At 37.9% G+C, this 12,796-nt stretch overlaps 1 protein-coding gene and 1 pseudogene across 5 annotated transcripts in view; one reads left to right on the top strand and one right to left on the bottom strand.

Annotated features, from left to right (window-relative positions):
* UCHL5 (ubiquitin C-terminal hydrolase L5) overlaps positions 1-1,931 on the top strand; it is a 47,768-nt gene extending 45,837 nt beyond the window's left edge. For 4 of the 5 annotated variants that reach the window (XM_032621688.1, XM_032621706.1, XM_032621700.1 and 1 more), the window contains exon 11: positions 1,462-1,931. In XM_032621688.1, the coding sequence (XP_032477579.1) occupies positions 1,462-1,506 (45 nt within the window). In that variant the 3' untranslated portion in view covers positions 1,507-1,931. Of the gene's footprint in view, positions 1-183; positions 222-1,461 lie in introns of all 5 variants that reach the window. The other variant, XM_032621695.1, reaches the window with a different exon arrangement.
* Positions 1,932-3,414: 1,483 nt separating this feature from the next.
* Positions 3,415-6,445, bottom strand: LOC116743072 (annotated as a pseudogene).
* Positions 6,446-12,796: the final 6,351 nt, after the last annotated feature.

The following is a 12,796-nucleotide window of genomic DNA, read 5'->3' as shown; positions in this document are numbered from 1 at the left end:
GTTCATAATATGTGCTCAATAAATGGTGGTAATTATTTTTAACTTATTTAGCTTACCCTTAGTTTTATCTGAATTATATAGTTTAATACATGTATGGGTACTCTGCATTATATGTCTTTGCTTTTTAAATTATGTTGTAAAATTTATGTCATTAACCAGTAGATTGATTCCTGTTAATCCTAGTAAACTTCCTGTATATTCAGAGATCACTAAGAAAAGAGGTACATATTTTTATTTCCAAATCATATCTAAAATTGAATAGTATTTTTATTATTTGGAAACAGAAGACTTCTTTGAGAAATTGTACATATCAAATTACAAATTATGCTTGTTATTAAAAATGTTTATGCAAGTAATTTTAAAATTTTTATATGGTATGTATAACATATTTCCTCTTAATATATTCTAATGCATTGCACTTAATTTTATCATATGGTTGTACGATAATTCTATTATCATTATAATGCATTATAAAAAAAGATTATAGTTGTTCTTATTAAAGAAGTTTTTTTCTTAATTGTATAATAGCAAAAGTCTTTTTTTTTAAAGAAATTTGTTTCTTTCTGATTCAAGTGCCATAGTGGAAAGAACATTATATTCTAGTCTTCTAAAAATCTTGCTTCTCAAAGTGTCACCTGAGGACCAGCAGAATTGGCATCACCTGAGAGTTTGCTAGAAATTTAGATCCTCAGGCATTTTACCAATTCAGCCTGCATTTTAACACAGTCCCCAGGTCATTGGTCTCTACATTAGAAGCACTGCTATAGAATATGTGTCTGACCTCTATTGAGGTTTTGTTATAGGTTAGCTGTGTGACTTGGTCAAGTTTGATAACACCTGTAAACTCTGGCTTCCTCATCTGCTAAAAAGTGAAATAGAATTACTGTGTTCAAGCTCTATACTTGTTACGAGGTTCAAGTGAAACTTGTGAAAACATTTTTTTGGTCTTACATGAGCGAAAAAAACCTCACTTATATGTGAGGTTTATCAACACTATGGGTATATAATCCTTAGTTATGTTAAACTCATGTAAACTATTATGTTAAACTCATTTATTCAAATATGCAGAGATTAATACAGGATTTTTCATATACTCAGTTTGTATGAGAAATGGGCACACATGTAAATATATTGTTTTGAAATAGTTATGAATGAGTATGACTTTATAGGATGAGTAATTTTGTATTTTTTAATTGTTACCATTATAATGATACATTTCAACTTCAGGTAAGAAAGAACTGCAAACCAAGTATGACCCTTTTTTATTGAGGGCAAAGCATAACTATAGCATTGTCCAGGAGTAGTCTGTTGTGAGTCTTATAAAAGATAATTCTCTAGAAATCTTGCAAACAACGCATCTCAAGCTTTTTAGCTTAAGAATGCCCTCTTAGACACATTTCATTTTAATATGAACTGGAACAGGCTTTTAAGATTTTATAGTATACTATCTTTAATTTCTAGGCAAAAGAAAAACAGAATGCAAAGAAAGCACAGGAAACCAAATGAAGAAGATGCTTTGGGATGTGTACCCATTTCTGCTTCTGCACTTATTTTCAAGGAAACCATTAAGTATAAAGAACTTTGAGTAACATCCTAATCGACTCAGCGCACGTTTGGCAATAGCCCCAGTCTGTCTCGTCTTCAGTGCATGGATTCATAACCTCTCCCTGCCTGCATCATGTGCATGTGGTGCATATTAAATAAAAGTGGTGTTCAGAGCGCTTGCCCAAATCCCATTATATGACATTGGATCTGAGAACTCCTGTTGGTTCTCTGGATAGGTAACTACCGTAATGAACCGTAATGAACTACCGTAATGAACTACCGTAATGAAAATGGACAAATGATATTCTCTACCTGTAATTGTTATAATTTTCCAATTTTCCAGCTTGGTTAAATGCTTAAAATTTATAAATGTCAGATCTATTAAATGGAGTCTCTTCTCATCATTAATGAAAAAATCAGTATTTCTGTCTTTGATATCTAAATAATTTGAAGATTTAAAAACTGAATTTTATCTTCTATACCAATTATTTGTAAAAGCTTGATTTTAAAGGAGATGATTTGAAAAGAACAGAAGTATAGTTTCTGGGCTTCCCTGGTGGTCCAGTGGTTAAGAATCTGCCTGCCAATGAAGGGGACATGGGTTTGAGGCCTGGTCTGGGAAAATCCCACATGCTGCGGAGCAACTAAGCCCATGTGTACCACAACTACTGAGCCTGCACTCGACAGCCTCCGAGCCACAACTAACTGAAGCCCACGCGCCTAGAGCCCGTGCTCCGCAACAAGAGAAGCTACCGCAATGAGAAGCCCGCACACCACAACAAAGAGTAGCCCGCACTCAGTGCAAGTAGAGAATGCCCACGCACAGCAACAAAGACCCAACACAGCCAAAAATAAATAAATGTTTAAAAAAAAAAAAAAGCATAGTTTCTAGTGATTTTCATTGCTACCAGTAGAAAAAGTAAAAAAAAATCCCAATTTTATTTTAGCAAACTTTTTTCAGTGTTTGGGATTATTTTTGTATTGTAGAATTATTTCAGGAAGGTGTATTATGCATCAAAGCAAAATTTTAGGTTAAGAACAGATTGTAAATCTTAAAGATTTTTGGTGCTACTCTCAGTTTGGCAACATATTTTCAAGCTGTTAAGCTGTATCTTTATAAAGAATTGGGGGTTTAGCAATTCAGGCTATCTACTTTTTTAAAAAAAGGATGATGGTGGTGGTGGAGGATCCTTCTTTGCCAATTTGAACAAAATTAGTACAGCCCAGTAGTTTCCAAGAGCCATTTATCGTTTGCCCGCAATGGAATTGGGAGTTGCTTTGTTTTTTATTTTATAAAATAATATTGTATTCTTGCTCTTAGTCTTCTTTTCCAAGTTAAACTTTAAAGGAAATTTTATAAAACTTAAGTTTGTAAAGGAAATAATCTTTTTTCTTTACTAGGTACCTTTCTGAAATTGATACATGACTTTAATATTTTATTATAGAAAAGTTTAAACGTGTAGAGAGACTGTGTACGCATCCTCTAGTTTCAAACACGTGAATTTTTTTTTTCCCTGTAAAAAGCTTTATTGTTTCCATTTGGTCCAAGGGTTGGGAGAGGGCTCCAGCGTGGTTAAAAAGGTGCCTACTGGGCTTTCCTGGTGGCGCAGTGGTTGAGAGTCCGTCTGCTGATGCAGGGGACACGGGTTCGTGCCCCGGTCCGGGAAGATCCCACATGCCGCGGAGCGGCTGGGCCCGTGAGCCATGGCCACTGAGCCTGCGCATCCGGAGCCTGTGCTCCGCAACGGGAGAGGCCACAGCAGTGAGAGGCCAGTGTACCGCAAAAAAAAAAAAAAAAAAAAAAAAAAAAAGTGCCTACTTGCTGCCGAGAGCTGCTTCAGGCAGAAGCCCTGACACCAGAGGGGCTCCTCAAAGGCCACTGGACTTTGGAGGCGTCTCGTCGTGCTTGAGGATGAGACTTTCGAAGAGATACTGGCCCAGCCCAGCCTGGGGACCAGCCAGCCTGCGGAGCTTAGTCAGGTGGTCGCCCATCTTCTTGATGAGTTTCACCTGCTCATCTAGGGCGTGGCCCTCCAAGAAGTCAGAGGCGGGGCTGTTTGGCAGAACCCAGGGCATGCAGGTCCACGAGGGCCTGATTCAGGTTCTTCTCCATGAACACAGCGGCTTCTGGAGCGTCCTGGGTTTGATGCCATTCCTCTTGGGACGGCTTCTGCACGTCCTGGAAGACGGCCAGGTGGCTGCACTGGTTTTGCATTTTCAAGGGTCGCTCGGCGCCCTCGTGCTGCTCCTCCGCCGATTCTCAGAAGCAGTGGCCCACGCCCCCCAGAGGCACAACGCTTCGCTGGAAATGGAAGCCCAGAGAGAGGTAGGTGTAGGAGGCCTACAGATGTATGTTGACCAGGCCGTGGAGGACAGCCTCCACCTGGGTGGAATCATTCTGCGGAATCCTGGAGCTCCCAGTTGATGGGTTAATAAGGAGTTAAGCTCAAAAAATGGAGTTGTCCGGGCCTGGTGGCCGAGGATAGCTGTGTGGCTGATTCCAAAAGTTAAGACGGGAAAAAAGGTTGGAGGGTGGTCAGAGGCTGGAACAAGGGGCGTCCCTGGGTCTGTTCCGTCCAAACACGGTTGAAGCAAGAGACAGATATCCTCGGGACCACCGAGCACACTGCCTAAGGATTGTTTTTAGGCTTACTACACTGTGGTATTTTTAACTAATGTGGTGAAGACCTGGTGGGAAGTTGAGTAGTAAAATTAATGAAATATTTTTCATACATAATTTCAGTTGAAGGTCATGAAGAATTTGTAGTTTTTCATTTGTGGGTAAATATATTTCACTTTGGAAATGATAGTGATTATGGAGTGTTTTCAAAGCCATGATACAGTTTAACAGTGATTTCATAAGGATTTTTTTAAGCTCATCTTGAGCCCATACATTTATTTCAACTTAATTTATATACCCTCTTTTGTAGAGTCTTAAATTTTGTAAAGCAATACAAGGAATATTGTGGTAGGTAGTATCCAGTAATCAAGGACGGTGTGATACTGGCATTAAGGATCAACAAATAACTCAGTGGGATAGAAGAGAGAGCCGAAAAACAAATCTACATTTATATGGTCACTTGATTTTTGACAGAGGTAGCAAAGCAATCCAACAGAGAAGGGAAATCTTTTCAACAAATGGAGCCAGAACAGCTAAATATCCCCATGGAAAAAAATGAACCATGATTCCCTACCTCACAAAAATGAATTTGAGATGGATGACAGACCTAAATGTGATAGCTAAAATACAAAGCTTTTTAGAGGAAACAGAGGTGAATATCTTAGGTGACAGAAAACAACGATAAAAGATCTAAAATTAGTGTTCATGAAAATTAAAAACTTGTCATTGAAAGATGCTTTTAATACAAGTAGCTAGTATCAAATGACATTTTAAAATTAGCTTTATTCTGGAAAAGGCAAGGCAAGGGGTTTTCCCCTAGAGCCTCTGGGAAGGAACATAGCCCTGCTGACATCTTAGTTTTGGCTCAGTGAGACTCATTTTGGACTGACCTCCAAAACTGTAAGAGAATAAATTTATGTTGTTTTAGGCCAAAAAGTAAATAAATAACTAAATAAAAATTAGCTTTATAAAAATCACTGAGTTAATAGATATAAGGATATTTTCTTATTAATCTAATTCTAATACAATTCCTTGATAGGCATTTGCGTAGTAAGAATGGTTTATTTTATCTGCTTCCTCGATGATTGCAAATGCATTGTGACCCTTCATGATAATTTCTGCCAGTGAATAAAGAAGTATGACATCCTTTTCTGCGTCCTATGTCATGAAGCTAGTGGGTAGAGAAAATGGAGGAATAAAGAGCAATTCAGAAATACGTAAGTGTTAGTTATGTGGGAAAAAAATTTTTTTAAAGAAATGTTTAAAAGAAAGTCATTTGCTCATTTCACTTTTGCCCTTTCTTTTCTGAAATCTCATTTAATGATTGGGTAGGTGAAGGCACTTCCGTTCGTTTTATGCCTTTTAACATAGCCAATTCTAAGGGATATACTTCTGCTGTTTTAAACAAAGAAAGCTCACCAACAGCTGCGGTACTGGCTAGTCTCAATTTCATATGTTTAGTTCCCAAGATAGCTGCCCTTTTTCTAGCAGAGAGCAGTCAGCTTGACTGTGTCACTAGAATAGACAAATATTTGTTCTGAGATCATGAACCATGGGGACTTGCTCCCCTAATTAGACCATGATACATACTCCTGTGTGTGCTACAGTGTTACATGCAGATTAATACCTTTAGTTACTAATCCTCGTTGCCTAAAACATTTCAGGATACATTCAGAAGTTGCTCTTTTCCTGTAAGAGAATTCTGTTTTTGTTTCAAAAAAAAAAAAAACCATGGTTTTTAAGGTTTTCCCTTAAAAAAAGAAAAGAAAACTTAAAGATAAGCAAAATGAAATTTAAATTACCCATAGTTCTACCACCAGAGATGACTACATTAACATGTTAGTGTACTTAGTGATCCTTTTTCCCCACGCTTTTGTATGTTAGTCTCACATGCCCTCTCCACATTCTGAAATAGATTTGTGTAGTATACATTATTTTTAAAGTTGATGATACACATTTACATTTTTTGTATCATTGATGACTTACTTGCAGGAAACAAACCACTCTAGCTATTTTAAGAGGAATGGGAATTAATATTGGGAATTTTGAAACTACTTAGTTCCTTACAAAATCATTGGAAGGTATGGAGAAATGGGCTCAAGTTTGGGTCCTCAGAAAAGACTCCAGCAAAACATACGTTAACTGGCCCACCAGGGCAACTGCTACTACTGCAGCGGCCAAGGGGTTCACCAGTGGGGTTTCTGACGTTAGAACAGGCTGCAGAGGTTGTGTTCTGGGAGTGGGGACCTGCCACACTGTCTGCAGGCGCCCAGTGACCATACACGGGAAAGCAGAAAACTGCCACCTCTCCCTGGCTGCACATGCCATGGAGATGGCTTCTGCCTTACTTGTCACTTCCAAGTCTTACGTTAGGTTTTCTGCAAAGGGAGTCTGGGAAGTTGTTGTTTTTTTCTTTTTTGACATCTATATTGGAGTATAATTGCTTTACAATGGTGTGTCAGTTTCTGCTTTATAACAAAGTGAATCAGTTATACATACACATATGTCCCCATATCTCTTCCCACTTGCATCTCCCTCCCACCCTCCCTATCCCACCCCTCCAGGTGGTCACAAACCACTGAGCTGATCTCCCTGTGCTATGCGGTTGCTTCCCACTAGCTATCTATTTTACGTTTGGTAGTATATGGAAATTGGTTTTTAACTCTTCAGTCTGCAGAGTAGGAAGGGACTCCAAGGATGGAGGACGAGGTCGATGTGGGTGCTGTGTGCAAACCCACTTCATCACACACTACTATGGTCTTCCACCCCAAAACAATTTCTCCTTTTCACATAAGTAATACGTGTTTATTTTAGAGAAATGAGAAAATACAGAGAATAAAAAATATATATAAATCAAATCTAATCCCATTACCTAGAGATATTCAGTGTTGGTATTCTGATGTAGATCTCTCCAGAGAATGTGTTTACACTCACACATGTAATAGATATTTTCTTTTTCTGAAAATGGGATTGTTGCATGCTATTTCACCCTAAACTTTCATATTAATAATTATGCTTATATCACATCTTTTTTAATGGCTGCTTAGAATTCCATTGTATAAATATACTTTAATGTATTTAACAAGCCCCCGATTGGGGCTTGTAAGGAATAAAGTGTAGAAACAGGCAAACTGGATAGTTCAATTTTTAGGGAGGAATTTTATTTTTTAAGGTAAAGTGAATTCCTAGATCAGGCAAGCATACATGTTCTTTAATTTGTTATTTTCCTTAGCACATAGTTACTGGCACTAAATCCAGTGATTGACCCAACTAAAGAGTCACCACTTTAAGCATACCTAGTCCTTTTGTTTTTGACTTGATATGTTAACATCTTGACATACGTTTCAAGATCTGGTAATATCTTTGGTTAATTTATTCTTTGGTAATTTATTCAACATACCTGAGTTGTTCTAGATGCTAGAGATATAGTGGTGAATGAGATAAAGCCCCACCCTCATGGTGAGACAAGTAATAGACAAGCCTGTCTAATGTAATTTTTTCAAGTAGCAGTGAGAACTGTAAAAAGAAACCAGGACAAAAGGATGGAGGGAGCTGAGGTTTGATAGGATGGCCATGGAAAGTCCCTTTAAGGAGATGATATTTAAGCAGAGACCTGAATGAAGAGAATTTTATTTCTGAAGCACTGACTCAGCAATATGAAAGTGAATCACATACGGGCAGAACCAACATGTAATAATTCAGAATATTAATTTGCAGTAATGTTTGATGACAGTTGACTTGGGGTGTCAATATGAAAATAGGTTGAATAAAAGTTACATTTAGAAAATGTAGGTCCTAGAAAAGGCTAGGACCACTGGCCTATCCTTTTTAGGCTATCCAGATAGTTTACATTGATAAGCTTCTCTAACCCTTTCTTGTAGCAATAATAATATAGTATTGACTAAACCATAATTCCAGTGGTAAAAGCCTCATGCAAGTGTATTTTTAAAAACAATTTGATATACATCATGATTAAAGATGTAAACATTAAAACTAAAACAAATGAAATTACTAGAAAAAAATGGGAGAATATTTTATTATTTGGGGGAAGGGAAAAGCCTCTAAGCAAGAAATAAAACATTTAAAAAACATAGAAAAAAAGAATCCAGAGTGAAATGCTTGATTCTGTAAAAATTTCTGTACAATAACATACCCCATTAAAGACAGCAAGCCAACAAAATCTTAACCATAAAAAATGTAATATGTATATTAGAAGTATAATATCTAATATACAGAGAGCTCTTATAAAAAAAAAAAGAAGGAAAAAGGAAAAGGTTACCCAGGAGAAAAATTGGCAAGTGATAAGAACAAGCAATTCATAGAAGAAATTGAAATGGCTAGTGACATTATAAAAGATAGTAAATCTCACTAGTGATTAAGAAAATGAAAGTTAAAATAATAAAGGGATGACCTTTTCCTGTCAGATTATGAAGAAGTTAAAGTGATTGCAAATGACCGTTTTACAATGTGCACGGAAGTAGGGCAGGCTCCTGGAACAGTGGTAGAAGCCTTTTTGAAAAGCAATTTGGCAATTCTCAAAATTCAGTGGTCTGTATCCTTCACAACAATTTCACTCCAAAAACTACATTACAGATGTGTTCAGACACCTATACAAAGACGGGTGTAAGAAAATTCTTTGTAGCATTATTTGTCATAGCAAGTAATTGGAGACATCCCAGAAGCACAGCAATAGGGAATGGGTAAATGAGTCATAGTATGTTGGAATACTGTGCAATCACTGAAAAGAAGGAGGTGAATTTCTACATATTAATATGGAAAGATGTTTGATATATCTTTGAGGAAAAAGTAAGTTGCATTATAGTGGTGTAGACTTTCTGGAAAAAAATCTTATATGGATATATAAGAATAAAAAATATTTTAAAGTATCACACCAAACTCTTAATAGTTACTAGCCTAGGAGCTTAGAACTTTTAAGGGTGAAGTGGGGAATTTTCCATTTTAAATGAATAGGCTTCTGAGATAATTGAATTTTTCCGATGAGAATATATTAATTTTGTATTCTAAATAATATGTAAATAAGCTGTATCAGTAAATTAGCTAATTATTCTCATAACAAAAGTATTGGCAGGATTTCTTTTCAATAAGATGCTCCCTAAGTGCAGTTAAGCATGAACAAAACATAAACAAATGCAGTTTATATACATATATACACACATATACATATGTATAACACATATTTGAAATAAATGTATTGTGCAATCTAAGGCATGCCTAGAATGCCTTCTGAGCAACAATAATACAGCTGATTATGGAGTACTCCCCACTGGTGGCCATTCCCCTAGCATTTTAAATATATTATTCTATTTTACTTCCTTCCTCCTATTATTTTTTTCCCTTTGAATCAAACCGTCTACAGTCTGTCTACTCAAAGTGTGGCCCACAGACCAGCAGCACCGACATCACCTGGGAACTTGTAAGAAATGCAGACTCTCCTTGCCTCAGGCCAATGGACAGAATCTGCATTTTAACAAGATGCCCAGTTGATTCCTACGCACATTAAAATTTAACAAGCACAGCCTCACCAGTTACTTTCTATTTATTTATTTTTTTGCGGTACGCGGGCCTCTTACTGTTGTGACCTCTCCCGTTGCGGAGCACAGGCTCCAGACGCGTAGGCTCAGCGGCCGTGGCTCACGGGCCCAGCCGCTCCGTGGCATGTGGGATCTTCCCAGACCGGGGCACGAACCCGTGTCCCCTGCATCGGCAGGCGGACTCTCAGCCACTGCGCCAGCAGGGAAGCCCTGTTATTTTTATATTTACAGAAATAAGTATTGTTTTCCTAATCAGTGGGCATTGGGCTTTATTTGCTGCACTTGAGAAATTGGTTTTAGGATTTTTACAGTTTCTCAGTTTCTATAGCAAAATGCAAAAGTGCAGTCGATTAGAAAATTTATTAGGAATAAAATGTGAAACCGTTCACAATGTGTCAGGCACCATCCTAAGTATTTTTACGTAGTAACTCTAATCCCCACTTGATAGGAAGTAAATCCTATTATCTCCATTATTCAGATGAGGACACTAAATGACTAAGATAGTTCCTTGGTCAAGTTCACACAGCTAGTAAGGAGTAGACCTAGGATTCAAACTTAAGCTGAGGCTCCTGAATTCATACTCCTTTCCTTTCCTTCTTTCCTTCCCTCTCCCACTCCCTCTCCCCTTCCTGCCTCTCTCTCTTCCTTTTTACCTCTCTTCATTTCTCCCTTCCCTCTCTTTCCCCTTCTTCCTCCCAACCACCCTTCCCTTCTCCTCTCCCTCCTTCCCTCTTCCTTCCTCCCCGTCCCCCATTCTTAGAGGTGAAAGCTGCATTATCACAAAATCATACAGTGGAAGCACGCACATGAGAAAACTCTCTCTGGATTGATGAGAAGACTTGCAGGAGACACTGTTGACCTTGGCTGAGTTATTAAGAAATGCACACAGCAAGTGGTAAACATGAGCTCTGGGCCTGGTGATTATAATCATTCTGATTAGACACTAACAACCTATCCAGGCTGGGCCCCCTGGGCTGTGTCTCCTAGTGAGGTTACCACAGTTCAAGATCTGCCCTTTAAGTTTATGATTTGAGGCGTTGCGAGTATACTCACTGAAGGTGATAAGGACATTGGATATTTGAGACAATTTAATAAAACTTGCAGGACACTAAGGTGCGCCTAAAAGACAATTTATTAATTTACTTTATAGTTATAACTGCCAAAAGGGCCAAATATTCCTAATGGCCTATCAATACATTTTCTCCCTGGTAGATGAACTTACCAGGGAGACTGAATTAAGGCCAGAAGGTTGGTTGTAGAAGTGATCGGAAAGGAAATTACTTGTTTTTTTAGAGATACTGGCTGTCATAACCTGGGAAATGTTTTGTCATACTTGACCTCAACCAAATCTACCTGGTTTACTACACACCTCCTTGGTCAAAATGTTACTATATCTTTTTCCTATACATCGCTAGGGACACAATGACAAAATTGTAAGCTCCATAATTATCACTGGTTGATATATTCCTACTTCCCTTCTCATATCACACGTTTTCAAATATGTTGTAATTTAAGTTTATTTCATTTCAATTTTATTCTAATCTGGCTTCTTAATGACATCTGGAGGGGCTCCTTAATTTAATTTTTAAACTGTCTCCAAATAAAGGGACTATTTCCTAAAACGTATGTAACACCTATGTATGAGGAATCAGTGTTTCTATTCTAATATTGCCAACATGACCTTTCATTTTGTGTGTCTGTTCACCCCTTTTTTATTGAATTAGAACATACATATAATGAAGTAATTAAAGTATCCAAATCTTAAGTGTACAGCTCAATGAGTTTTTTTTTAATATTTATTTTTTGGCTCTGTCGGGTCTTAGTTGCGGCATACGGGATCTTTCGTTGCAGCATGCAGGCTTCTCTCTGTTTGTAACGTGTGGGCTCAGTAGTTGTGGCACGCGGGCTTAGTTGCCCCGTGGTACGTGGGATCTTAGTTGCCCTGGCCTGCATTGCAAGACGAATTCTTAACCCTTGGAGCACCAGGGAAGTCCCCAACATTACCTTTCTTAATATCACATTCGTGAAATAGTCTATTATCTAATTTGCACGTTTGGAATGCTCTGCACACTTATTATGAGGTGGAAAGTTTTTCTCTCAGAGCACACAGGACTGTTATTGGAGAAGTTGTTTTGTTAATACCGTGAACATCTTGGGTGATACAGCTACTTTTTCAGATTTTAGGGGAAAATTTACTTGAATTAGTATTTGCAGTCAAAAACACTGGTGTGTCCACTTAGTAACTTCTTTATATCTTCTTTTTCTTTTATATCTTTATTGGAGTATAATAGCTTTACAATGGTGTGTTAGTTTCTGCTTTATAACAAAGTGAATCAGTTATACATATGTTCCCATATCTCTTCCCACTTGCATCTCCCTCCCTCCCACCCTCCCTATCCCACCCCTCCAGGCGGTCACAAAGCACCGAGCTGATCTCCCTGTGCTATGCGGCTGCTTCCCACTAGCTATCTACTTTACATTTGGTAGTGTATATATGTCCATGCCTCTCTCTCGCTTTCTCACAGCTTACGTTTCCCCCTCCCCATATCCTCAAGTCCATTCTCTAGTAGGTCTGTGTCTTTATTCCTGTCTTACCCCTAGGTTCTTCATGACATTTTATTTTCTTAAATTCCATATATATGTGTTACCATACGGTATTTGTCTTTCTGTTTCTGACTTACTTCACTCTGTATGACAGACTCTAGGTCTATCAACCTCATTACAAATACCTCAATTTCATTTCTTTTTATGGCTGAATAATATTACATTATATATATATGTGCCACGTCTTCTGTATCCATTCATCCGATGATGGACACTTAGGTTGTTTCCATCTCCGGGCTATTGTACATAGAGCTGCAATGAACATTTTGGTACATGACTCTTTTTGAATTATGGTTTTCTCAGGGTATATGCCCAGTAGTGGGATTGCTGGGTCATATGGTAGTTCTATTTTTAGTTTTTTAAGGAACCTCCATACTGTTCTCTACAGTGGCTGTATCAATTTACATTCCCACCAGCAGTGCAAGAGGGTTCCCTTTTCTCCACACCCTCTCCAGCATTTACTGTTTCTAGATTT

Source organism: Phocoena sinus, chromosome 1 (assembly GCF_008692025.1).
Source record: "Phocoena sinus isolate mPhoSin1 chromosome 1, mPhoSin1.pri, whole genome shotgun sequence".
Taxonomy (NCBI): Eukaryota; Metazoa; Chordata; class Mammalia; order Artiodactyla; family Phocoenidae; genus Phocoena; species Phocoena sinus.
Note: the sequence above shows the minus strand (reverse complement) of the source record. Positions and strands in the feature narration are given on the sequence as shown.